Source organism: Lates calcarifer, linkage group LG23 (genome assembly GCF_001640805.2).
Source record: "Lates calcarifer isolate ASB-BC8 linkage group LG23, TLL_Latcal_v3, whole genome shotgun sequence".
Classification (NCBI taxonomy): domain Eukaryota; kingdom Metazoa; phylum Chordata; class Actinopteri; family Centropomidae; genus Lates; species Lates calcarifer.
Window position 1 is genome coordinate 3185996 of NC_066855.1, and position 27495 is coordinate 3213490.

The following is a 27495-nucleotide window of genomic DNA, read 5'->3' on the forward strand; positions in this document are numbered from 1 at the left end:
GTTGTATTTTGCTCTACCAGTTCATCGAAACGTCTCTCAACTCACGCTTTTGTTATTACAAATAACATAATAGCATGTTATTATATATTCTCAGTAGCAGCCCTCAGCATTATAACAATAAATATTTCATAAATCGGCCATTTAAAAAAAATAAATAACGCATTTACAAAATTTGACATAACCAGGAAGTACTAAGGTGTCATATGACTGTAGAAAAATGGCCGCGGTGCAGTGGTAAGCTGCTGTTTTCTTATTCAAAAAACACCTTATTGTCAATATAAATCAGCTAAATCGTGTATCTGTTTGTTTTGTGCAAATGCTGAGAACATACACGCAGTTTCAAACGCTTTTATCTCGAGCTGTGGCATAATTTATCACCCGAAATGTGAAGTCAACTTTCTTAGCAGGTTTTAAATATGAGATTTTCAGTCAAATTAAACGTCACCAAGTGATATTTTGGCTGTGATACACTCTGTTGTCAGTCTTTCATTCTTTAGAGTAAACTCATATCTCCTGTCATATCAAGCTGACATTTGTCTCCCATGGATGTATCTGGGAGCTTTTTCCACCACACACCTTCATGCTTGTGTTTAAGACAAGCTCCCATGTAGAGCTGCAACAGTTGAGTAGCTAATCAGGTTAACCAGCTGTTTATCAGGTGTTTTTTATTTGTTTTTTTACAAGCAAAAACACTGAACGTTTGATAGATGTAGGTTCTCAGGTTTGTTTGGTTTTACATTACAGTGAAATAAATATTTTTGGAGTTTGAACTCCAAACTGCAGCCCTATTATTTTCACTGAGTTAGCATTGACTGTATGAACTGTAAGTAAACAGGATGTAGAAAAAGCTTAACCCCTTTCTGCGTCTCCTGTCTGTCCGTTGTGTAACCAGGCGTTCCCGCGGGCGCAACTATGAGGCAGAGCTGCAGAGGTGTCACCCTGAGGTGGCTCTGGTTGAGTTTGGAGACTACCACCCCCTCAAACCCATAATGGTATCAGCGTCCTCCTCATGTTCATGTGATCTCCTGTCACATTCTGTCAGATATTAGTGTTAAACTGGAGGATGTGAAGGTGCTAACTTGGTGTTTTTGTTGCATTAAGAAGGGTAAAGGTTAAAAACACAGGTGCAGTTCTTCAGTGTCCCTGTAGGCAGCTCTGATCCGTCCCTCTCCGCTCCACCCAGGTGACTGATACAAAGACCCGCCGTGGGGCTCGCAAAGGCAGCACCTCCTCCTCTTCCTCCTCCTCCTCCTCGGTGCCCCCGGACCCCCTGAGCTCCATGCTGGATGGGACCGACCCCTTGTCCATGTTTGCAGCAGCCTCAGCCAGTGAGACTCCAGCCATGTCGCACAGCGCCTCCACAGGGGTCAGTTCACACTGCAGATACACTGAGCCTCAGAAAACAACCGCAACTCAAAGCTAAAGATGTGATTCCCATGCTTGATTTGAACGCTGAGATGTTGTGTTCCAGGACCTGGGGAGGAAGAGGAGGGAGAAGGAGGAAGAGGCAGTGGGACCAGACTTTGAGCCCTGGTCGTCGAAGCGAGGAGAGATCCTGGCCAGGTTCACCACCACCGAAAAACTCTCCATCGTGAGTCGCTCTCTGTTATAACACCAGCCTGTGTGTAGACGTCCATCTTTTACTGGATGGAAAGCTAATTAAAATGTATGTGTCTTTACAGAATCTTTTCATGGGATCTGATAAAGGTAAGACCTGTGTTTCTGTTCAAGCAGCTAGCTAGTGAACATGGAGACCAAACCAGAGCTAAAAGCTTTCACAATATGTCAGTGTTGTCAAGCAACCTGTAAAACAATACAGAGACTCTGTGTCTTTGTACTGTGTTTAAAAGCTGCTGTTGTCTCTGTAGGAAAAGCTCCCAGTCCAGGATCTTCAGCTGTTTCAGAGAAAGTTCGCACTCGCCTGGAGGAACTGGATGATCTGGAGGAGGTGGGTTTCTGTCTGTTTACGTGGGCGCGGGCTTGTATTACCACTTCACCTATTCACACTCATAGTATTTGCATGAAAACTCTCCAGTTATTGCTTAAATAAGCTGCAGAGTGAATCCATATTAGTGCATGGATGCACTCTGGACCTACTTGTTTGTATGTGTGTGTTCAGGGCTCCCAGAGAGAGCTGCTGAACCTGTCCCAGCAGGATTACGCTAACCGCATTGAGGAGCTGAACCAGTCCCTGAAGGAGGCCTGGGCCTCGGACCAGAAAGTCAAAGCCCTGAAGATTGTCATCCAGGTAACCCAGCGGTTGAAAACACACATCTCCAAAAGAACGGGGAGAAATAGACTCAGATATTCTGTCATGAAGGCAGGTTTCACTGGTTTCCTCTGTAAGAATATTAGCACTGATCTGTGATCTTTTTCCAGTGCTCTAAGCTCCTCTCTGACACCTCAGTGATCCAGTTCTACCCCAGCAAGTTTGTTCTCATCACTGATATCCTCGACACGTTTGGTGCGTAGAGAAGCCTCATTTCCCTCAGTTCACTTCTTGTAAAAAACACGTTTTTTTTAGTTTAATCTTGTTTGTTTTAGGTCGGCTGGTGTACGACAGAATCTGGACCATGTGTTCAGACCCACGACCCTTGCCAGGTATGGATCCAACACCTACATCCTGCAGTACTTCTGGGACACAGTGTTTTTTTTTTACCTCCTGAGGTGACGCTGGATTGATGTGTTTTGTCTCCGCCCTCCTCAGACTCATTCACAGTAGAGGACGTGAACGACACGGCAAAGGAGACGTGCCTCAACTGGTTCTTCAAGATCGCCTCCATCAGAGAGCTCCTGCCCAGACTGTATCCTTTACCACCATCAGGGCCTTATTTTGAGTTCAGTCCAGTTTGTCCAGCATTAGTTTGACACACTCTTCACCTCGTGTATAAATCTGGATCTTTAACTTCCATGAAAAAGATATGTTGAGGCTGCAATTCTCAAGTGCAACCGCTTCCTGAACAAATCGTAAGTTTGCTCCTTACATCTCTGTACATATCTAACTTTAGTTTTTAGTTTTATATCATATCGTGCACATTTTTCTTCAACTTTGGTTTCTGTCGTTTTGCCTCCTCTCTCCACAGTGGCATTCAGGAGACGCTCCCGCGGTTGACAGCTATGATCAGGGGGATTGGAGACCCTCTGGTGGCTGCGTACGCCAGGGCTTACCTCTGCAGGGTGAGTGGGTGGACGATTTCCGTTTTTACTTTGCAGTACATTGATACATCAGCAGGTATGTTACTGTACGTGCATGTAACTACAGAGGTCACACTACCTTCTCTCTCCAGGTGGGAATGGAGGTCGCCCCCCACCTGAAAGACAGCCTGAACCGAAACTTCTTCGACCTGCTCGGGACCTTCCGCCAGATCAGCGGGGAGAGCGTCCGGAACCAGCTGGTGCTGCAGAGGGTGGAGGTGCCAGAGTATCTGACACTTTACTCACCGGCCATCAGCTGGATCCTGCAGTGCATCGCCTACAGAGCTCCAGAGGTTCGCACTCATACACGTCACTGATTTCGCCTGAATTTTTCAAACTGAAAGATATTGCTGTTTGATTTCAGTGCGGTCATGCTGTTTGTGTTTCCTTTTCAGCCTCTGCTAACAGAAATGATGGAGAGATGCAAGAAACTAGGAAATAAGTGAGTGTTTTTGACACAATAATATTAAAGGGGGCTTTAAATTTGTAGGGTTTTTTCCTGTTGGTGAAAGATAAGGTGCTACAAGAGATATATTTTTCTGTTCTGAGTAAAATGAAGTCACTCACAAGCTAAAAAGCTTCAGTATCTCATAATGAAAACTCAGAGAGTGTTTATAGATTTATACGCTGCCAACAGAGAAAACAAAATGCTCAGTAATGTACTTAAATAAAATGTGACAGAGGGTTTGTTCAGTGTTTCAGTGGTTTCTGGTGATGCTGAAAAACAGGGAATATACCTTTTAACAGGAAAACTGTACTGCGTTCCTGTTTCCCACAGTGCCTTGCTGCTGAATTCAGTCATGAGGGCGTTCAGGCCGGAGTTTGTCGCCATCAGAGCCACTGACTTCATCGGGATGATCAAAGACTGCGATGAGGCCGGCTTCCCAAAGGTCAGAGGGCACGAACAAATAAATGTTTTTTTATAGTGACCCTTATAATGAAGATTATGAAGATGAAATTTGACTGTCGCCTCCTCTCCAGCATCTGTTGTTTGGATCTCTGGGTCGCAGTCTGGCCTGTGCCGACCCTCCAGAGTCAGAGAGGCTGACGATCCTGAATGAGGCTTGGAAGGTCGTCACCAAAGTCCGCAGTCCTCAGGTATTTGTAAGCCCAAAGCTTCGCTCACACAGATCAGTCAAAATGTTCCAGATTAAAGCTGCATGTGTGATTGTTGGTTTCTTTTCAGGATTACATCAACTGTGCTGAAATCTGGGTGGAGTTCACCTGCCGACACTTTACAGTGAGTGAAACACAGGAGAGAGGATGAGTTGTTTTATTTTTTATCACGTGGAATTGGATAACAGTCTTCTTCTGTCACTTTCCGTCTTTTTCTTTTTTGTTCTCAGAAACGTGAGGTCAACACCGTCCTGGCTGACATCATCAAACACATGACCCCTGACCGGGCGTTCGAAGACGCCTATCCTCAGGTTAGCAGCTCACAGGACACCTGATCACTTTGACTTTAAAACTAAACCGTCCTTCATTTTCTGCCACCTCCTCTTTACTGACTCTGTTTGGTTTTGTTTTGCTCTGCGTGTAGCTGCAGTCAGTGATCAGAAAGATTCTCACCTATTTCCACGACTTCTCCGTTCTCTTCTCCATGGTGAGCATTCGCCAGTTCAAAATACAGAAAATGACACTTTGAATGAGCTAAAAATGACCAGCGACCTCCCTTCATCCTGGTACAGAACTACAGTTTTATTTTTGCTCTTTGTCTTTAGGAGCGTTTCCTGCCGTTCTTAGACATGTTCCAGAAAGACAGTGTGAGAGTGGAGGTCTGCAGATCCATCATGGAGGTCTTCATCAAGTAAGAACGCCGCTAGAAATTTAGGGAAATAATTAGATTTGTTTGCTCTGTGACAGAAAATGCCATTGGTACAAGTTTTGTTTGTTTGTCTCCCGCAGACACCAGGTGGAGCTCACCAGAGACCCGGTCATCCTCAACGCCATGCTGCACATCTGCAAGACCATGCACGACTCTGTCAAGTACCGTGTTTACTTTCACTGCTGTTATCTTTTATATGATTATTGAGATTAATTGTAATTGTTAGTTTTTGGTTAATAAGGACAGATGTTGAATCTAACAGCTGCTCTCCTGATCTGCCTGGTGACAGTGCTCAGTCAGTTACTCCTCTGCTCTCTGTGTCGCAGCGCTCTCACTCTGGAGGATGAGAAAAGATCTTTGGCTCTGTTGATCATCGGCTTCATCCGCATGGTGAGTCTCCTCCGACTGTGTGTGGTTTAACAGACGTGACGAGTGTTATTTTATATTTTATCACGGTCAACAAATCCCCTGCAACAGCCAAAACCAACTACTCATTAGTCTGTCACTCAATATGTTCTGACTTCATAAGCAGTCTTTGTCTTTTTACACTTTGTTCTGTTTGTCCTTTGTGGTTTTTTTTTCAGGTTTCTTTTGGTCGTGACTTTGAGCAGCAGTTGAGTTTCTGTGTGGAGGCCCGAGCCACCTTCTGTAACCTGGAGCCAGTTCTGGTGCAGCTCATTCACGTCAGTATAAATCTGAGTGTGTACATTTGAATCAGTGTGTATGATCTTCTTACACACACACACACACACACATTGTCTTCCTGCTCACCTCGTCTTGTCGTTTCCAGACGGTGAACCAGCTGGCGATGGAGACCAGGAGGGTGATGGGAGGGAATCACTCCCGAAAAACTGCGGCGTTCGTCAGGGTGAGTCTCCAAACACGACGACTCTCAGATATCAGCAGCCTGTGACCATAACCATGTTCCTCCGTCTCTCTCTCCTCCAGGCGTGTGCCGCCTACAGTTTCATTACCATCCCGTCTCTTAGCAGCATCTTCAGTCGTCTCAGCCTCTATCTGCTGTCCGGTCAGGTTGCATTGGCCAACCAGTGTCTCTCCCAGGGTGAGCAGGCTGCTTGGTTTTAAGATTTTAAACTTCCTTTCTTTCATCGTTGTGACCTTTACCGACTCCTCCTCACTTCCTCTTAACTCCCTTCTTCTCTTCCTCCCTCCTCTCTCCATCCTTTATTCCTCTCCTCCAGCGGATGCCTTCCTGAAGGCGGCAGTCAGTATCCTCCCGGAGGTTCCTCGCTCCATCAGTGTGGAAGGGAAGCTCCGCTCCTCAGAGAGCTTCCTGCTGGACTTCATCAACAACTTCCTGGCCACGCTTCTGGTTGTCCCGGTAACCCACTGTGGGGACATTTAGTTCCTCCTCCCTCATGTGTTTAAACAGCTCAGTTAGAGGTTCAGATGTGGGTTTAGAGGAGATGTACCCGGCCCATAATGTGTCTACATGTGTGTGTAGGACCATCCGGAGCATGGCGTGCTCTACCTAGTCCGAGGTCTGCTCAACATGGTCCAGGATTACACCTGGGAGGACAACAGTGACGCCAAGGTGCGGGTCTACATCAGCGCTCTGCCCCTGTTGGCTGCCATGAGCCAGGAAACCTACCTTTACTCCATCCCCAAAGGTACATGTAATAAAAATATCTCTTCACCTAGAAGACCATTTGTCTATTATACTTTCTTTATTAGAAAGATGACAAAATGAATTTGACTTTTCTTCAGACAACAGAAGTCTTTCAGAAGTCCCTAATCCTACTTAGTAAATATCACAGTTTAGTTCTGTATAATTTAGATAACCAAGTCTTAAGTGTTGTAACTTCTGCTGCTCTGCTTCATGAGCAGGCTGTACTGTATAATATTTATGTGAGTGCTTTGATCAATCTTCAGAGAATTTCAGATTGGAGACTTTCTATTGTTGTTTTTTAATAATATTATAATGTAGCATAAGATATTTATAGCTATATTAATACTGTGTGTTCACCAGCCTACAAGCAGATTCACGTCATTTACATGTAGTGCTAAGACTCGCCTGTAACGCTACAAACCTGTTCTTCAGAAGCATTTTTTTTATCTTTTCTGGACTCAGTGGATTCCAATGAGACACTTTATGGAGGAGACCCCAAGTTTCTATCAGAGATCAACAAGCTGTGCGAGACCCTGATTGGACAGATCCTGGATCATCTGAAGGCACTCGGTCGTGACGAGGTGAGGACAAACGCAGACGTGCAGCGTTTTTGTTTCTTCTTTCTCATGATTCGCTCAGTTTTACAGAAAGTGGCTGCTGGCAGCCGACTCATTCGTACGTCAGGACTGTTCAACATCACTGTTTGTCAGTTCTTAGTAGCACTGCTTTTTACCCACCTGCAGCAGAGCACACGCCGTCAAGGCGCCGTAGCCTTCTCCCTGTTCGGTGTCCTGCTGGCTCACGGTGATCTGAGGAACAACAAGCTGAGCCAGCTGGCCGTCAACCTGTGGAACCTCAGCCACAAACACGGATACTGTGAGACACGAATCTCCGTGAGTTCACATCCACACCTCAGACTTCAGATTTTATTTAAAGAACACGCTTCATGTGAATGCAGCCTCACTGTCCTCTCTCGCCGCTCCAGGTTCGGACTCTGGAGTCCATCAAACACCAGGCTCAGCAGCCCAACATGACTCACCTGTCAGATACAGTCCAGAGGCTCACCCTGCAGTCCCGCACCTGAACACCAAAGCCTGGTCTACAAGCTCGGTAAAAACATCTGTGCATCACACATCAGGTTTGTGTGAGTAAAAGATAACAAGAAGCACAAAGAAGGAAAAAAATGCCTTAATGTATTTTGTGTGAGGACACTTGATGAACATTCAGGTGTGAATGTAGACAAGCATTTTGGATTCTACACACTCAGTTTGGATCAGATCGTAGACTGAAGTTAGAGAGGGCGGGTTTTGTGCCAAAATTAATGTTCAGGCTTAAAAACAAACAACTAATTAAACTATGATAGGAAGCTACCATAGACGATTAAACCATGTACCGCTACCTTAAAGGAAAATTACCATTGTTAAAGAAGAAAAATGACATTCCTCTGCTGGTTCTCTGATCTTTGAAATCGAGTCATAAGTGGGTTCAGAGAACTAAAGCAGAAAACAAGACCACCAGAGTCACACAGTGTCTGTTGATGTGGTTTTGCCTCAGTATTTTCTCAAAGTAAAAATGCTTCAAACGCTAAAAAAAAAAAACTGCTGCAGCACTAAAACAATTATTTTGCAGTGATACATCTTTGTCAGTGCTGTTATAAGTTCTGCTGGGTGCCCACTCAGTGTTATCTGCACCTACTTCAGAACAAACTAATGTACAACTGAATTTGCACAACTGTTCTCTGTATTGCAGCATAACCTATCATCATTCACACCATATGTATATTGTAATAATACTGGTTTAATGATAGTGTTTTAACATGTTGTCCTCTTCATGCATTTGTAGAAATAAAGTCATTCTGCTTTGTATTTAAATATGACTATTTTAAAGACGAATGAGACAGGACAGCGTTTGTTTTCAAGACATTCTCAAACTCTTCTCAGTTGTAGTTTATTTACTCAATTAGTGAATCATTGTAAAGGCAAACGCTCCCCTTTAGTTCTCAAAGGAAAAAATTATTAAATACAAAAGCTGTGATGATAGTCACTGACACACACACACGCGCACACACACACAGTGGGCCTTTGGTCACACACCTTTTTCACTGCCAGGAGAATCCTGACAAAACTGACTTTCAGGTTAGTTTAAAAAAAAAAAAAAAATCTCCAAAAGTTTTGTTCTTTCTGCACCTGACAGTGATATGGGTAGTGATGTTAATGTAAAGGTTTTGTGATACTGTTTCATTTGTTATCTCTTTGGAAAACATGTGCTGTCATTGAGGAACCTAAAAGTCAGTTTCGCCTGAATTCGCCCTCAGATGGTCGACCTCACTGGTGTAACAGCGAGGTCTGCAGGAAGAGCTGGTCACCAGAGAATCCTGATCTGATTTGGGACTTTTTAAACGTTTAAATACAACTCTGTTAAAGACGAGTGGTTTTAATAACTGTTTTTGTTGCACAGGAGTTTTATTATTTTCAATCTCTGATGACCGCTGCTGTTCACTAACTCTTTGCCACATCACTGGTCTCTTTGCTGTATCTTCAACACCAACATTAGATAGATGCAATCACAGCAGAGCGTGTACACGGACAACTCAACACTACTCTATCTGTCCTTCTGTAGCACTAAGACATTGAGCCAGTCCAGTCGCGTACGGAATGCCAATATGGCCGATATTGAATCAATAAATTATGACATAAAGTAAAACATTTAGATGAACCAATAACCTGTGACATAATTCAGTACATTATTAAAACATCTAATTATCATGAAAAGTTATTTCAGCAGTCTTATTTTCAGTTTAACTTGTACTTCCTGCTTTTTAATTTATTAATTTTTCACTGAAAATAAAACTGTTGAATACACTTTCCAAAATTAGTTGAGTTTTAAATAATGCTTGAATTATTTTACAGTTTATTGGTTCATATTTATATTTTACTTGGTTGATTCATGTGATTATTTATATCATGTCTTTATTTAATATTGGCCATTTTGAGCTTCCATATTCCCCCACAGATAATTACAATAATTAACATCACTCTACATTGGAAGACCTGTGGACATTCCTAGTTACCTAGTTAATAAAAATTTTGATTTCACCAGGGGGATCTGACCCCTCTAGATTATCTGGAGCACAGTTAGGGTTTTAAAAAAAACTGAAACAGTGAACTGACAAGACCTGGACTGATCGAATGTCACTACGAGGACAAAATGAAGCTGATGTGAGCAAAGTAACAAAAACTGGTGAGAGAAACAAACAGAGTGAACGTGTTCTCTTGAGAGCTGATGAAGTTAACACTGATTAACAGCAGCTATCGTACTGTGCACAGGCTGAACTCATGACGGACGTTTGATCCACCTCCAAGAGGAACTATTTAACAGAAATAAAAAGGAGAAACAGAATAAGAGACAAAAGACTAAGCCAGAAAATGGTCAGATAAGCAGCAGGTTTAAATATTAGCATTTTATAGCATGCAAAGCAAGATTCACTCCAACAGACGGGTTTTCACAGTGTCTCATTTTGCTCCTCTCATCTTTACAGACCCCATGTGCTTCAAACACCTCTTTTCCAGAACTTTTTTTTGACTTCTGACGACTGTAACAAGGCCTCTTCCAACACGGTTTCTCTTGGAGATGGTGCAAACAAGCTCAGCAGCAGTTCAGCAAGTGCACATAGAAAAGTGAGACCTCTATACTGGAGCTATTTGTATACAGAAATCTCTATGTTTGTAGTAATTAATTCACTTGAGTAAAAAAAAAAAATGACAGCCACCACTATGACCCATAGAGGAGACACTGAGCAGAAAAGGTGCGTTTGGTTGAAATTCAAGGTGATAATAACAGACACAGAGCGCTGATGTCTTTTATGTCCATAAAGCCAATGGACAAACTAGGGATGAGAAACTGAGAGGTGGCTTCAGCTACAAGAACAGTTTAATTTACTACCGAACAAGAGACCTTTAACGGAATAAATGCAAAGAGCAGCAACTCCACGGCTCTGATTGAACCCTGTGTGGCTGGCTGACAAAACAGTTGGATATTTGTAGTGAGCTGACGAAACCCTCTAATAATGATGTAAATCAACATCATGCAGAGGGGGTTTCACTTGAGATGCTATCCTCTCCGCTGGGAGACTCCCATCTCTTGGGAGCAGGTCTTCACAGGGAGAGGACAGTTAATCTGTTGCTTGAAAATCATAAATCCTAAACACAGAGCAGGAGTCCCAAACTAACAAAATAATGATTAAAATAAAATAATATTATCTTAATTATAATTCAACACAAGAAGAGTTTGCAGTTTGGCGCAGTCAGTCCAGGCTGTGCTGACAGGGGTGTTTTGGCCTGATTCTTATTCTGATTTTGGACTGTATAGGTGGGTTGGGGTTTCTGGAAACAGCACGCCTCTGAAAACACAGAAGCCTCGTCTCATCCCTGTTGTCGAGGTGACGAAGGGAGGCGGGGTGGTCTTCCGCTTTTTTTTTTTGTGTTCGTTTGATTTACTTGTCCTGGGCTGTGGGCTCAGTCCAGCTCTATGGGGCTGCTGTCTTCCTGGGCTTCTTCAGCCCCGTCATCCTCCTCGCCCGACCCCATCAGGCTGTTCAGCAGGTTTCCTGCACGATTCAACAGAGTGATCATCGGTGTTTGTAGTGTAGATCAACATGTTGGGAAAAATGTGCATGAAAAAGTTAGATGAGAAGACTGATGCCACTCTCATGTCTGTACAGAAAATGTGCAGCTGAGGCCAGACGTTGGTTAGCTTAGCTTAGCTTAGCATAAAGACTGGAAACAAGGGGGGGGTTGGTCCACTCACCTAGCAGTCCACCGTACGATGGAGACTGTTTGGGTGGAACGCCAAAGAAAAGCTGTCCTATTCTGTCGAGATACTGAGGAGCCAGGAAGAGGAGGAGAGAGAGACATGGTTACGAAACCATAGACAAAGACAGTGACTGTAATATGTCATCATGACATGAACAAAACAATGTTTCTAGGAGGGTTTCCATTCCACCCAGTCACCACCATAACCTCCATCATGTTCAAGGACATTTGTCCAAAGCTTTCCATCGACCACCTGCAGCATCTAGAGCCTATTCTATCTCCTATCCTCATGTGACTCTATGTTCAATGAGGACACTTCACATTGGAGCCTAGTTATTCATCTCCTTTTTGCAAAAGCTGCATTTATTTACATTTTCTTTGCTGCCTTTGGATGGAGACCCACACCCACAACAACCGAGCATAAAGCAGTATCCGGACACTCACCTCATTATACATGGGGTCCCTCTTCAGGGAGGGTTGATATTGTTCACATAACACTGTGAAAACTTTTAATTTACCCCTGGAGAAACAAACAGAACAATTTTAAGCATCAGCGCAGGTTTGAAGCATTAAAAGGTACAAGTTCATATATAACATGTTTTCTTACCCATCCACTGCCAGCAGCAGAAACCAGATAAAGTTTAGTAGAGGCTGGACGAAGGGAGGACCCTTCCCTATGGACGGGTGTTTCTCTGTGTAAGTGCTGAACACCACAGAAGCGCTGTTTTTGTTCTTTAAGCAGAGGAACCTGAGGGGGTGAGTAGTGAGTTGAGAGAGGGGAAAGTCCAGAAATAGAAAAGGTGCAGACAGTAAAGACAAAAGGAGGCGATGGGAGAGAGGGACGGCAGATCAGAAACACAGAGATTTACAAAGACGCTTTAATGGAACTGCTGACAAACAGAAAATGGATATGACTGCAGGCTGACATGCTGGAAATGGATCCATCAATGTCACTTTCTCCCCTGCACACGCAGGTTCTGAAATCACACACACCTTAAATCTGGATCACATTTACTGGACATTTAAGACCACTGCTGCTCTCAAAACTAACACTGGTGCTTTGAGAATGTGGGAGTGACACTTCACTTACTGTAGGACGGCCTGCGCCACAAACATGTCGACCTCGCTGCGGAAGCCTCGTGACGCTGAATACTCCACCAGCATCTGTGCGCAGCCCTCTCCATCAGACGAATGAAGGAAGTGGTAACGAGACTCACTGTAGTTTTGCTCTGAACGCACAGAAATTTCAATATTTTAACAGTTAAGACATTGACTCACGCAGTTAAGATACTGATTTGCATGATTAACTGATTACCTTTCCACAAGGTGACCGCTAGCAGCTGATGTAGTTTTGGGTGACCCAACTTGCCAGATCCTCCCGTGGACCATTTCAAGGCTCTAGACACGAATGCTACTCTCTCCGGTGAGTTCTGGTCCATCAGGCTGAACAGCTTAGCCAGGCTCTCTGCTCAGCAAACACACAAACAACCCAGACAACATCAGAGAATGTCTCCTCCTATCGAGATAGACCTTTTATTTAAGAGTAAGATTTACCAGAAACGTTGGTGTATATCACTACCAGACTCCACTGGAAAAAGTTACTTTAGCTGCCATTTTAACTGCTCCTTTTTTCTGTTTTGATATTGTGTAACTCTGGCCTGTGAGAACATACTGTATGTATCGTTCACAACTGTACAGTAACAATACAAGACCAAATTTCCCAACTCAGCTGATGTTAACATGACTTCTCACACAATCAAAACAACAACACATATAAAACAACATCATAATTTGCAACTATCCATTCTTAAGCACCTAATTATAAAACTTTCCTCTGTGTGTCTTTTAAAGGATCATGGCTGCTACTTACCTAATATTTCATCTTCAACTTTTGTCTCAGATTTCTCCAACACCTCCAGCACCAGCATGGACAGATCTGCTGCACTGTTTTGCTGCAGACGAAAACACAACATATTGTATTTTTTAAAATCTATATCAGCATTTTCAGGACCAGAAGATGAGGCCTCATCAATCTATCTATTATGAATTCACCACCCAACTGACAGGCTGATACTTGTGTGCACTCTTAAGCTGCACAGCCATATTTAAAAACTAATTTTACATATGCACAAAAAAGCAACTACTCTCAAACCCCAGATTTACATGTTGTTTCATCATTAATAACCTGTTGTCATTATCAGTGTTCTACACTGTTACATAAAGATGAATCCCTTATCTAAGTTAGTCTGTGTTTACGTGGCAAGTTTCACTTGTGGAAAACAAGACTAGATACTACTACTTAAATAACAGAAAATAGCCTCACAGCAAAACTGCTTTCTAACATGATACTGGAGCAGAAATCTGGTATTTCATGTACCTGGTTATAGCTGAAGAAGAGCAGAGCGCCATTGTACATCAGCTCCCTGGCCTCAGCATGTTTAGCCTGTGACATGTACCTAATGGAGGACAGAACTGTCAGCATTGCACATGAGGTGATGCTGTCTGCTTATCAGGACAGCCACAAGCTCTGTTGAATCACCCAAGACTATTCCTGCAAAAGGAGATTCATGCACACTGGTCTTATTTTAAACACACAACAAGGAATCAAGGTGAATATAGAATGAGTTTAATAACTTTCCACCACAGTAGCCAGCTGCAACATTTCACATGTGATTTCAGGAGTAAATACAGGAGCACGCCAGTGATCACTGTGTGGTATGGGCTTAGGTGAAATGGTTTGGATCACAACAAATTGTTTGATAAACTAGGCAGGTAGCCAGCCAATTTGGCAGTGCAACCAATTTGTTCATTACCCCACTAGCATCCATGTTTCTAAACAGTATTGGAGCAGATGTAATGTAATGTAATAATTCTGGCTAGACTAGACAAAAACACGTCCAGCTATTACAGCCCAGACTGCGGCGGAGCAGTGTGTGGCTAACTGGCTAAATGCTAACACAGCTGGACAGCTTCGATAAACACGTTTACGAGACCACAGCCGTTGGCAAAACAGTTGGCCCATACATTCGCTTATTTTGCGCGAGAAATATATTTACCGATTACACACATACTCAGACTGTCTGGCTGTCTTTCATTAGCAGCCCAGCTAACTCGGTTTTGGCTATCAATAGCAGTGTTGCTAAACATGTAGCTAGCTAACTAGCCGTTGAAAGATCGACAGCACAGCTGTCCAAACAAACAGACGGGACTATAGGAGTGGGTGGGTCCGTGGTGACATTCAACCAATCACAAACGGGCAGGTAAAGAAGCAAGGTTGACAGCAGAATGATCTCGAACAGGCAGGCCCCAAAGCCGAATGACAATTAACAACTGAACCAACGAACACGAGACGATGTCTTACCTAAAAAATAACGTCCTGTACATCTGGTGTGCTTCATAGTAATCCCCTTTTTCTACACTTGCTCGCAGTTTTCCTTCGACCCTCTGGACGCCTCCACGGTTCCTGGCACTGGAGCACCTCAGAGACTCCTGCTCCGACATCGTCGTTGCTCCGCAGCAGCGCTCTGTCTCTGGCACCGGAAAGCCTTAAACGGAACAGACCCTCTTCGCTTGCCGTAGCCGGTGAGGCGTAGTGGGTATCTGTTTGTTTGGGAGATTGTGGGAACACGGGTTCAAGTTTACGAAACTTTGAGACTGGCAAAGCACCCTGAATGCAGCATGGTCAGACTCTATTAAAAATACTGTAAGACACAGTGTATCAACAAAAAACAGCGATTTCACTTGTTAAATTGTATATTATTCCCCTTAATTTTTATTTCTTGATCCATGAGCACATAAACTTTTGCATTTTAGATAAAATTTTACAAAGGAAATTCAGCTTTCATAAACATTTAAACTTTTTTTAAGTTTGTGAACTGTGGACAGTTAAACATTTATTTCCCTCCCCTCAGGGACATTCAACATTACTTCTGGGACAATGCTGGTGATTTTCTGGGGACCGGGGACATTTACTCATCTCACTGTCCCACCCGGTCTCCATCACTCACGAGACACTGCAAGAATGAAATGCTCAGAGAAGGGAGCAGCAGGGAGTCCAGCCCAGAGAAAACCCACACAGGAGGACATGCAAACTCCACACCCAGGCTCAAACCCAGAACCTTCTTGCTGTGAGGCAACAGTGCTAACCACCAGACTACCATGCCATCCTGCAAATACATTCAGTGCATGATAGAACTTTATTATCATGCAATATATATATATATAATATATATTTTTGAAAAATCACAGATTCTTTTACATGAAGTGGGAGAGGTCATTAGAATGTGTGATTTAAACCTGATTTGCATAAAGAATGATTGAACGTTCTGTGGAACGATTATGAAGCTGATAGAATCATCCACCGCAGTTCAACAACCAAGCATCAAAGATCCAGATTTCATTTGCATGTTTGCTCCTTTCAGATGTTCAGATGTACGTCTGATTATGGAGAACATTTATCTTAAGTTTTTTCACTTCTACCGTCAGGATTTCTCCTAATTCTTGGATTGGAAGTAAGTTACCAGCAGAGCTGCAGACTTGACACTTCACATGTGAACTTCATGTCTTTTTATTTAAGTTTGGTAAATTATAATGAAAAATGATGACTTGAGCCTCTGTCTTTCTAATTTTTCAGCCATGCTGCGAAGAAGTAATCGCCTGCTAGAGGCAGGTTACTACACAGAGGAGGGAACGCCAAGAATTAAATATAAGGAGATTTTATACAGGTGAGTTGGTTTAGTGTTTGTGTGCTCATGCTGTGTTCTGCATGTAAGCATACAATCTTTTGTAATTTGTACTTTATCTTTTAGGGTCTTTCGGAAGAGGTGGACTTGGCAAAGTATAAACCCATCGGCCGATACTACACGAGTGACGCTGAGGTGTGGGACCAGACCGACCTGACATCTGTGATGCAGACCAGAGGAATCAAGAGTAAGAACGTCCTCCCACCTGTCACCATAACAGTTTATTTTTACTGTGTTATCAAGCTTCAAACACCCTGTCTGTCTCTGTCTGCCATCACAACAGGTTGGATCTTTTCTACCAAGTCCGTCAGCTGTTTCCTGCTCATCCTCCTGTTTGCTTTCGGTGAGTGCTTCCACACTTCCCTGCTACAATCAATCATTTCTACTAAATGAGTCAAACCTGGAACAGCTGGTTTTATTTTCATGTTTCTAATCTCTTGTTTCGTGTCCGTCAGGAATCCCACACATGTACTTTAATTTAAACGGAGCACAGACGAACCTCGACATGGACCTGAACATCACTCTGACACACAAACTACCAAACTTTGCAGTGGAATCGCAAGGTAAGAAATCCTGACCATCTTCATCTGCCATTATGACTCATACATGTGCTGTATTGTGGAACTTATTTGGTTGATTTCTACCTCTGTATGTGCGACTGACTGTTTGTCCAGGTGCCAGAGTTTTGCAGCATTTATCTACGGACACATATTGGCCCCGAAAATCCATTGGACTTGTGTGGGACAGAATATTCTACTGGCTCTATTCCTCCCAAACACAACGACAGGTGATTCAGGTAGGAATCACACAGCCACACTCATAAAATGCTACATCAGCCGTCATTAATTTAAAGTGTATTATAATTCCTCTTTTGCAACTTGTGGTATTTACTGTGAATCAATTAAAGTTGACACTTCAGCATTTATTTTCCTCCACTCAGGGTCATTCATCATTACAACCTGGACGATGCTGGTGCTTTCCTGGGGACAGGGGACATTTATTCATCGAACTGTCCCACCCGGTCTCCATCACACATGTGACACTTGGTCACATCACTAAGAGTCAGTCACCCTATGGCAGCATCGCGAGCGCATCCAGGGAGTTTTCTATCTACGTAAGTTACATATTTTCTGTAGCTATCCTGAAGATATCCTGCAGACTTGTATTATTATGAACAACAACATGTTACATTGACCTGTTTGTCTCTTTATCTTCCAGGGAATGAGGACAGAGGCTGATGCAGGGACTGATTTGGGAAGACTGACTTACGATCAAGACGGAGTAGCATTTCAAACTTTCAAACTCACTGTGAGTGTGATTTGTGGCGCAGCAGAGCTCTCGCTATTTTAAAGTCAGAAAACTGCTGCAGCTGAACTGTGTTATAGATGTGGAGCTGCCATTAAAACTAGATGCAAAACATGCAAATATCACACAGATGCTACCTGACTGTCTTTATTAACGCTCTCTCTCATGTTTCCTTTCAGAATTCAGACGACGCCATCTTCAGGTACGCGAAGCTCCAGGTGGAGAACAACTGGGGGAACGTGGACTACACCTGCGTCTACAGCTTCAGGGTTCATGGTAAGGTGAGGGAGGGGCTTGATAAATATGGGTCCTGATCTGTGAAGGCAAATCAATCTCAAAACACTAAATTTAATTTCAATTTTTGCATTGTAATAGAATTTCTATTCATTAAAATATTAGCAAGCATACAGGAGTTTGATCCTCAATGAAACAGGTGAGGTAAAAACAGGTAAGTGCTTACATGAAGGCAACTGGATGATTCACTCATTTGAAAGGTTTCTTCAGTTCTAACTCAGGTGAGTCCCAGGAATTTAATGTCGTAACACCTTGAAAGTAGTTATATTATAATAATTTCTACCAATTTCCAAACTGCATGTTTCTAGATGTTTTGAGTTTGATTTACCTTCATTCTTTGGTGACTCATTGGCATATTAAATTTGAATTTGAACTTTTTTTAATAATAAAAATATTTACATTTAATTATTTTCTCTCTGTCTGTACAGGGTGTACCCTGCCTTTCGCCCAGTGTCAGCAGAGATAAACGGAAAAGCTGTATTTTCCCACTGTGTTTCGTTTATCAATAAATGCATTTAACAGAACATGAACCAATCCAGTTAACACATATGTTAATAAATAAAACAGATCAATGTCAATATTTACATATTATAAATATGTAAAACTGCGGGAAAAACTACAAAAAAGGAACCTTAAGAGCCAGATTATGTTTTTTCTATGAATACAAAACTTTACCTGATATAACAAACCCTTTCTAGTCCATTTTATATTCAATTAATGTGGAAAATTAACTATTTATGTACAGGGCACCAACAGGCATCTCACAACACTGGCTCAAAATGTCCTCCAGATAATACTCATATAAAAAAATATAAATAAATACTTAACAGGCTGTCATCATTATTACTACTGGTTCGAGTATTGTGTGCTGTAGTTCAATTTACTTTATTACACTCAAATTTATTTATTTTTTCAAACAGAAACCTGTGAAATGAGCGATTAAAACGACAAATAACGAGATAAATAAATTACAAACCTGTAGCTCTTGCAGTACATACAGTTTGACACTAGATGGAGACAAAGACTGTGCAGGAGGATGTACCTCCAGTTTAAAATACTGTTTACTCGTATCTTTAACTTTACTTCTCTTCAAGTTAAAGACTATATACATATTGTATTGTAGACTGCATTGTGTTTGATATTTACAGACAGCTTTCTTGTAGCAGGAAAGTGGTAGTAAACTGGTGGGAAAGGTGTTGTGGAGGAAGTGGGTTCCTGCGTCCCACGCAGAGGAGGGTTTTCCGGTTAAAGTTTCCTTTGTGATTCGGAAGTGGCGGTGCGATGCCAAAGCCGTTTATCCTTACAGACACAACACACAAGTGGCGACCATGATAAGTAAGCGTAAATACACACGTTAAATCGACAGTTCTGGGGCATTAGCTCGTCTCTGTGTGACAAAAAGCCGCAGCGTGACAGGCAGACGTGACTACGCTGAGCAGCTAGCTAGTAGCGGGGGTAGCGGTGATGCCTGGCGGTTGTAGCATGCTAACGGTAGCTAGCTAACTTGGGGTGTCTAGCTGTCTGAAGTCAGCTGGGGAGCCGAACCGGTATTAGATGCAACCGACACTACAGATAAATACGTTAATCTGTAGTTACTAACATTTTACGTTCATTATGCCGTTTGTGTACGTTTTTTACATCGTAGCCTCACTTTAACTTGCGTCTAGACTGTTTGGGTTAACTCCCACCCAGACAGGCTAACAATAGCTTAGCACGTCTGTGTGTTATTGGGCAGTGACAGCTGTAGGCTACTGCCCCATGACATCTGTGGTGAGGCCTCCTGCAGCGTGGTTTCGTCCAGCCCATATTATCAGCTCTCATGGTTGTTTTTCAGCCTTTTATTCGCTGCACAATGGCCTGTTTTTTCTCCCACACGCCCTCTGTTATAGTTGTACAGATACTGTTGCAGCTCACCATCATAATCCGCAGTAGAGTAAAGTAGAGGGAGGGGAATAGAGAAATGGGTTTAGCTTTCTCTGTTAAAGTTGTGTTGTATTTTTTATTTTCTGTGGCAGAACCGTGCGAAGCTCTGTCCTTCTGAAATGGGAAAACGCCCCTTCAGGATTCTGTAACACAGGTAAGCAACAAGCCTGTTTCTCATGTGGCCTGGTTCACGCCAGGGCATGAACCACATCCTCTACCTGTCTGCCTGCAACTGAGAAAGTGTTGTAATTCTTCTCTGTAGGGGTTTTCCTGTGTCTGATGGTGAAGAAAGCATTGCTGTCAGCAGGTGTGTACCTCTGTGTGCACCGGTGTGATTGTGATACATATCTGAGAGGCTAGTGTGGGCGTGTGGAGAGGAATGCTGGAGTACTTAGTGTTTCTGTTAAATTCACTTCAGCAGAACAGTACACACTGCATGTTGGAACAGCAGCCCTCTGTTGGGAAAGTAAGGATGAAGCAACTGATGTTGCAGTGAGCATCTCTGAATAGTTAATTAACCATCCAACACCTGATATTGAGGTTACTATAGCGTCCTGGGCCGTGTTTTGGTAGATTATTTCGGGAGAAATACAAAGCCGTGCATGTGTTGTCATCTCATTTCATCTCGCTGACAGGAGGTATGCATCTAATGGTGATGTTTTGCATAAGTCAGAGATCACATGTTGTCAAGAGAAGCCGCTACATCTCACTGTTAAATCACAGTAACTTGCATCATTTCTGAGCATACACTGTGTTCTAGCAGCTAGTAATACACTATGCAGTACTTGTCAAAGAACTGAGTAATTTCCTCATTGAAATACTTTGTCACACTGCATCAGTCTGACTCTCAGTGCTCGACTCAAGTAACTACCACATCATGTTATTTCCTTCCTTTTCTAGTTCAGTTTCCTTGTTTGTTTTTGTCTCAGTGGAGAGGCTTGTGGCTCTCTTCTCTGGACTTGTTTTGGCTGTTAACATCTCTTAACATGTGATTTCAAAGTTGTAACATGGTCAGGTCAAAATGAGCACGCAGAACTCAGTTCTTTATGCTTTTGCTGCTGAGTTAGTCTTCATGTTGGCAGCAGGCCAGCTAGATGAGCTGATATATAGAACCAGAGAATTTGCTTGCTGATGCTGTCATGACATTACAGTGCAGTTCTTGAGAAATTAATGATCGGATATTTACTGTTTTAAAGCATAATTATGCCAGTTTTTAGTTTAGCTTGTGATTAGAAAACATTTAACATTTGGAAACATTACATTTAAAGTATTATATTTGCACTTGTATCAAAAAGGTGATAAGATACCATACCCTAAGTGACACAGCTGATTGAGAAATGTTGCTCAGTTTACCTGTATCCTGCTAGATCTGCAGATACTCTCATATCTCTTTTTTAATATGCTAACAAGCATTACAAAAGTCTTAACCGCTTTAAATTCAACATACATGATAAAACTTGCTTCCTGAGGCCAGTGACATCAAGTGAACATTTAGTGGGTCATGTGGTTAGTGTGCCTCTATTCAGACGTGTGTGCGCGCCGGCATCGATTGTGAGAGAGAGGAGTGACATCTCAGACAACACTGCCTCATTGTTTTCATCCCCGCTGTGCAGTAATGACAGAATCCCCATCAGAACCCCACGGCTAGGAAACCCATATTTGCAGAGAGAGAGAGAGAGAGGGAGATCGACACACAGCATAGCAGCAGGCTTGCCCTTGTAAACAACAATTAGTGATTGGTCCAAGTTGCTGGGCCTGCTCAGTCCAGAGGAGTGTTTCACAAAGGAAGATAACCAGTTGCACCGGGGCTTACTCCAGTAAATCAGGAAAAATCTCTTCCACAAAGCAGGTGGAAATTAATCGAGTTACAATGGAAACGTATCCCTTCAGTCGAGTTTAATGTCAGACAGGTTCGTGCTGAGGCTTAGCTTCACTTCATGCATAACCAGTTTGTTTTACAAATGTACCTGTCGGTCTGAGACACAGTGTTTTCTCTAATGTCCCCTCCCAGCAGTCCCTCATTACTGGTGTGCTGTGAACAAACACAGTTGGTGTCATTTTTAATGTTAAGGAAACAGGGCAGGGCAATAACTCAATATTGGTGGTTTCATTTCATGACATGTTATTGTTACCTTTGGACCGAACATTTAAGCTAAGCTAAGCTAACTGGCTATAACGCATTTCCCCAAATTATTTCTTCAAGTCATGAACTTGCAGTTGTTAAACCAGGCTTGTGTTCGTCTGCTCCCATTCTCGCTAGGTTAGCCTTATCAAACTCTGGTTTGGGTTCACTCAAGTCAAGCTTTTCACAGTAAGCTCTCAAATTTCCCCTAATTATTCCCCCAGGGGGAGTTTGTCTTGCAGCCAGATGACGCAGAAAAGAACACACATACTCACACAGACACACATGCTTTTTTTTTTTTTTTAAATAGCTTTCTCTATGAAATACCTCCAGCTCTGAGGGCAAGCTGCAGGATGAGTTAAATGTATGGAAATCACACTGAAGTGGTTAAGAAAGTGAGAGAAATAAATTCCACAAACGAGCCTTCTGCCTTTCTAAAGCAGCAGCCACAGCAACAGTTGTAAAAGCTCAAACATGCAAATTCCTCCCTGATGGCTGATTTAATCCCCAACCCTGCAACTTCACATTCTTCCTCGTTTCACAGTTGTTTGTGTATGTGTGTGAGAGAGACACAGTGACAGAAAGAGACAGACAGAGTGAGAAAGAAAGGTGCTCAGTTTCCTGGGACTAACTTTTTGACTTGTCGTGGCCTGTTGAAGTGCCCCGGGTATCATTTATCTCTATTTTTATTCCATTGCTTTGTAGAATACTCAACTCTATTACATTTCTAAATACTTGTGGAGCCTAGGAGTGGGACTTCAGATTAGATTAGAGTTAGATCTATATCATTTACCGTATTATTTTACGATGGAAAGTACAGTATATTCCTTGTGTGGTGGCGCCATACTGTTCAAGCTAGCAGGAAAAGTCATGGCTCATTTTCACAGCTGCATCTTTTGCACCATAGGATGTATGCACTGATGCAGGACCAGTAAAATATCACACCTTGCACCTTAAAATCAAAGAATTCCAGTTTATTCCTGGTAGTTATCGCCTTTTGATGTGTCTTTAAACTACTCATTTCCTATTTTTGCTGCAGGTCTCTCCGTCACCCTGGCAACACAACAACCACAGATAGGGGAGGAGCCAAGTCCTGGCAGTATGGAGGTGACCGGGACGCCAGGCTCAGCCCCGAGCCCTCAGAGCGAGGCAGTGACCAATGAGCTTCAGGAGCTGTCCCTTCAGCCTGCTCCCAACCTGCTGCCTCTACAGGAGCGCAAGAATGGTAAAGCTGCTTGCACACTTTTTGTTCTCTTAATCACCAGCACTTTAGTTTTACATTTTGGTGTGATGGCTTTGAATGCTGTCGCACACACAGAGCCATGAAATACATGCAAGCACTCACTGTAGGGAAACTGTTAATGCTGCTGTTAATCTCACAAGTGTGGGTGTGGTGGGATGAATAGTTACTGGCCTGGTAACTCCCCAGAGGTGTAAAAACTGCTGCACAGTGTTTTGGCTTCCAAAACAACCTCTTTGCATGTTTTAGATTCAAAGCTATCTTTGGCTTTAGCACAGCCCTAGACAGATTAATATGAAAACACTATTTACATATGAAAAGTATGAGTCTACAGTACTGTACTGTTCTCATGTTCATTTTTAAAGTGTTTCTTCTTTCATTTTTGGGTGTTCAAATTACATTTTACATTACTCCCATCATATAGTACAGAGTAGGTCACTCTGCTTGTCACTCAATGCTAGCATGTCCCTTCACAATGTCCCATACATTGTAACTCGCCTGCAGCGCTCCACCGCAGCTTTTTGTGTGTGCACGTTCTGTTCAGATGCTTTGAAATCAGGTGGTATGCTGCAGTCTGGCAGACATGTTGGGACTGTATATGTTTTGCATGTTGCCCTTTTGCCCCACCGCCTTCTGTTCTCACCACCTGATTTTGTAAAGCCAATACACAGATACAGACAGACTGCATTTTCCCACTGCTGTCCTCTGGCAGCTTCACACTGTTCTCTGTAGAAATGTTTTGAAGAAGGAAGGCAAGGACCCGACCCTTTGCCCACTGGCTTATTTGGATGTTTGGATATTTCCAGATTTTTTCCCCCCAGCTATAGGAATGGGTTTTTGTCTGAGCTGCTGGGTGAATGTACATGAAACACTGCTCCATCACTTTCCAGACCATGTAGGCCTGTGTTCTTGGTTCCATCTCCAGTGGATATTCTGGCTTTGAACTTCTCATTCTTCACAGAGGTGGCCTATTTCCAACATAAATTCCTCCAAGCTAAAAAAGTGTGCATGGAGAACATCTTACGTAAGTTAAGGCTAAGTAGAAAGTGGGGGGAAAAAAAAAAAACACTTATCTGAGCGGCAGAAGTGAAATGTCAGATGTGTCTGTACGTCTTGTTCATTTGTCAGTCGAGAGTTTACCTCACAGAGGGCGTTTAAAGGCAGGAGAGACGGAGATTTAAGTGCTCAGGTGAAAGTGTTGGTGTGTGTATAGAAGGCTGAAGTCTCCAGAAAGAAGGGAGTGAAGAAGCTGCTGTACGTAATTGGCTTGCTCCTCTGTGCTGACCTCCTGTTACAGTAGATTAGAGTGTTGCTGCACATTTGCAGTGCAGACTTAAGACTCTGTAGGCCTTTTTGTGTCTGGAGTTAGCTTAAAGTACTTGGCTGTCTTTGCAGAGGGACATGCAGCAGCTTCCTTAGGTTTGAATCACTGTGAAGAACTTGAGTTTGCTGCATTTTTGTTTGGGGCCACACTGACAAATTACAAGTGAATCAGAGCCTAAAAATAAAAGTTACAAACACTTGAAGGAAGCTTGTTTATTGGACAGAGGTTTGCTAACATGTCTATAATGAGCTTTTGGTGACAAAATAATCAGATTCAAGTCTCTCTTTCTGCTTTTCTCTGCTGTGTGGCTTTATACATGGAACATGGAAGCACTTCATCTTGTTTTTGAAAAGTGCAACAGTGTTAAACCTGTAAATTAAATATCTCTGGGTTTTCCAATAAATTTGAAGGTTACTTTAAGCTCTGGAACATTGTAATGGGGATTTTTCACAATCAAAACAATCATCAGATCAGATTAAAAGTAGTCCATGGTTGCTTGCAGATGTAAACATCTATCTTCTTATATATATATATATATATAATATATATACCCATGAAGTTTGTTTCGAGGTTGTTTCCTGTTGCTGGGTCTGATTGTCATCACATTTTTTTAAAAATACACCACAATGAGATGGTAAAAGACCAACACTCATATTTGTTATGTAGTGTCAAGTCAGATCTGACAGCATCTTTTTCAACTGACTTATCTCTGCTGAACTGCTCTGAACATCTATGATTGGAAAGCACACAGACAAAAAAAATGAATTTACAGCTAACTGTATGTGCAGAAAGGTAGACGTACTCTGACATGTAGTTCATGTCTTCTGCATGACAAACCGTCTGAACGTTCACATAATCAGACACAGTCAGTTAGATAAGTAACGATATCAGACAATTGTTAACTCTTACTTACACACACACACACACCTTGCCATATCAGAGGAGTTAGCCACACCGGCCATTGTTCCAAGCTGGGCGGTGGTTGCCTGGTTCTGTGGAGACACAGTCAGTTGACCTGCTGTTGATTTGTCAGGAGACGAAGGTTAATTAAAGTTGGACCAGTAAATGATTTACAGTCTTCAGAAGGGGTCCAGCAGCAGCAGAGAATTATGCACAATAACACATACAATAAAAAAAAATCCACAGCAGGAATTAACCATAAACTGCAATAGAAGCAAAGAGCACACTATATTTATGTTACATGAACAATATTTCAGGCGATGTTTACATAATTTCAGACATGTTTAAGACATCGTCATGTGACTACTTGTCATAGGATCATGTTTACTTCACAGAAACACACAAAGACACACACTCTCTCAACAGAGCCTCGGGCCACCACTCCCAAATTTAAACAACCCCAGTTCTTGTTGGCCTGTTCCTTATACACTTCATTCTGCCAGCCAGAAACAGACATGTTGCTGCAGGTACTCCTGTGGATAATCTAGCATGAAGATGCTTCCAGAGCTCTGGGGAGATGCATTTCTATAGACGTATAGTACATCTGTGGCAGTGAAACAGGATGGAATGCCCACATAGTAAAGCTTATCAAACTTTTATCTCTAACACCAGGTTATGCAATCTGTTTATTGCACAAGGTTCCTTCCTCAGTAATAGATGAGTGCTTTATTGTTAAACACACGTGTGTGTATATATATAGAGAGAGAGAGGCGACATGTTTTTCAGGATGAGGATGAGAGACAGATGTTTAGGTCAGTGTGCATTAGTGTGCATGAGTGTGTGTGTGTGAGTGTGAGAGAGTCAGCTTTGGTTCAAGATATACAATAAGGGCTGAAAAAGCAATTTACAATTCCTGTCCTCCCAGTCAGGAACTTGCCTCTGAACTGTTTCACAGCAAACAAAAGCAGTCATGGTATGATAATACGATTGAGATCATTCAAAAGTTTGAGGCGGAGAAGCAAGTTTAAGTGTGGGAGCGTGAGCTGCAGCAGAAGAAGGAGGAGGAGGAAGAGAAGAGGAGGGGGAGGTCATGTCTGAAATGGCAGTATTGCATAACTTCTCAGAGAGGGAACAGAAGGAAAGCGAGGGAAAATGGAAAGGAAGAAAGGAGGGGGTGTGTTACTTGTACGTGTTGAGGTGAGGTGTGTTTTTGTTCTTCTCCAGTTTATACTTCCAGAGTGTCTGAGACAGTGCAGAGGACTGACCAAAACTTTTCTTAAAAATTTCTTTGGGAGAAGCTCAAGAGAGTTCACAGGAGGAGAAAGAGGAGGAAAAAAGGTGTAGCCACAGAGAGACTGAAGCCCAAGGGTGGACCTTGTCGTTATCCAAGGAGCAATAAGAGACAGACACACAGACCTACACACACCCTCTCTGACGGGGCGTGCACACACTTGTAGACAGTCCAGAGTGAGGGAATGTGAGGTGCAGTGCTACCTGTGGAGTACCAGCTGCTGGTGAGAGGAAAACGTGTTTAATGTGGCTTTTCTCTTGCTGGACTTCTCTTCAGCCTTTCACCGCTGTGGTGGGTTTTTTTCACGCTATTCGCTGTGCTTGTGTCTGGAGTATGAACCGCTAAACTTGCCGGGAGGTTGAAGCTTCCCTTCAGCATGGTGCAAAGGGATATGACTATCCAGTCAGGTAATGTCCATTTCAGCACACTGTCCTCTGCTTTCATGTCTTTAAAGAATAATAACAGTGACTGGAAGTTAACTGTAAAGTCCACCTTAAGCTGAACTTCACAACAACAGGTGTGGTGTTAGCGCTTGCACATATCAGTAAGTGTATTGACACTGCGGTCAGCTGGTTTTATCTGTTTGCATGAGAGTGGCAGCTTTGTATTCATAGCTGCAAAAGTTCACTTGCAAAGTTTATACATTCTTCTTTTAGACACATACAATTACTATGAACCAAACCTGTTGATTTCCAGTCTTGACTGGAAGCTTCTGAGGCTACACAGAAGATTTTAATTGCAGCTACAAAGGAAAAAAAATAATTTAAAAGAAGAGATAAACTGCAGAATGTGGATGCTGTAAAAGAGGGTCTTTCCTAAGTCTGAGTTAGTGGCAGATAAACCATACAGTAGTGTGTAAATGTAGTTTTTAAGGGTTAACCTTAGAGGGTCTC

The 27495-nt window shown here is 42.6% G+C and overlaps 4 protein-coding genes across 4 annotated transcripts in view; 3 read left to right on the plus strand and 1 right to left on the minus strand.

Moving 5' to 3' along the window:
* Positions 1–174: 174 nt before the first annotated feature.
* On the plus strand, positions 175–8945 carry vps35l (VPS35 endosomal protein sorting factor like). The gene is made up of 30 exons (XM_018660979.2): positions 175–234; positions 893–992; positions 1184–1366; positions 1472–1591; positions 1683–1707; positions 1869–1948; positions 2120–2248; positions 2380–2464; positions 2545–2601; positions 2708–2804; positions 2920–2967; positions 3084–3177; positions 3288–3488; positions 3591–3637; positions 3974–4085; positions 4177–4293; positions 4382–4435; positions 4542–4622; positions 4736–4798; positions 4917–5002; positions 5101–5181; positions 5347–5410; positions 5605–5703; positions 5811–5888; positions 5969–6083; positions 6223–6362; positions 6486–6651; positions 7113–7231; positions 7394–7543; positions 7636–8945. The coding sequence occupies exons 1-30, from the start codon at positions 218–220 to the stop codon at positions 7732–7734; spliced, it is 2907 nt and encodes a 968-aa protein (XP_018516495.1). The 5' UTR covers positions 175–217; the 3' UTR covers positions 7735–8945.
* On the minus strand, positions 8558–15014 carry get4 (guided entry of tail-anchored proteins factor 4). Its single transcript, XM_018660986.2, has 9 exons — positions 14823–15014; positions 13839–13917; positions 13332–13413; positions 12777–12926; positions 12552–12690; positions 12069–12209; positions 11906–11981; positions 11457–11529; positions 8558–11256 (listed from the first exon to the last, which is right to left on the minus strand). Exons 1-9 carry the CDS (start codon positions 14960–14962, stop codon positions 11165–11167), a joined length of 972 nt encoding a protein of 323 aa, XP_018516502.1. The 5' UTR covers positions 14963–15014; the 3' UTR covers positions 8558–11164.
* Positions 15015–16096: 1082 nt separating this feature from the next.
* Positions 16097–18449, plus strand: LOC108873008 (SUN domain-containing protein 1). Its single transcript, XM_051066549.1, has 9 exons — positions 16097–16126; positions 16270–16390; positions 16487–16546; positions 16659–16766; positions 16878–16999; positions 17144–17317; positions 17422–17511; positions 17688–17784; positions 18231–18449. The coding sequence occupies exons 1-9, from the start codon at positions 16097–16099 to the stop codon at positions 18266–18268; spliced, it is 840 nt and encodes a 279-aa protein (XP_050922506.1). The 3' UTR covers positions 18269–18449.
* Positions 18450–18990: 541 nt separating this feature from the next.
* The window catches only part of mrtfab (myocardin related transcription factor Ab), a 37908-nt gene continuing 29403 nt past the window's right edge, over positions 18991–27495 (plus strand). The window contains 4 exon segments of the mRNA XM_051066523.1: positions 18991–19137; positions 19818–19879; positions 19988–20032; positions 22887–23072. Coding sequence (XP_050922480.1) covers positions 20005–20032; positions 22887–23072 — 214 coding nt within the window. The 5' untranslated portion in view covers positions 18991–19137; positions 19818–19879; positions 19988–20004.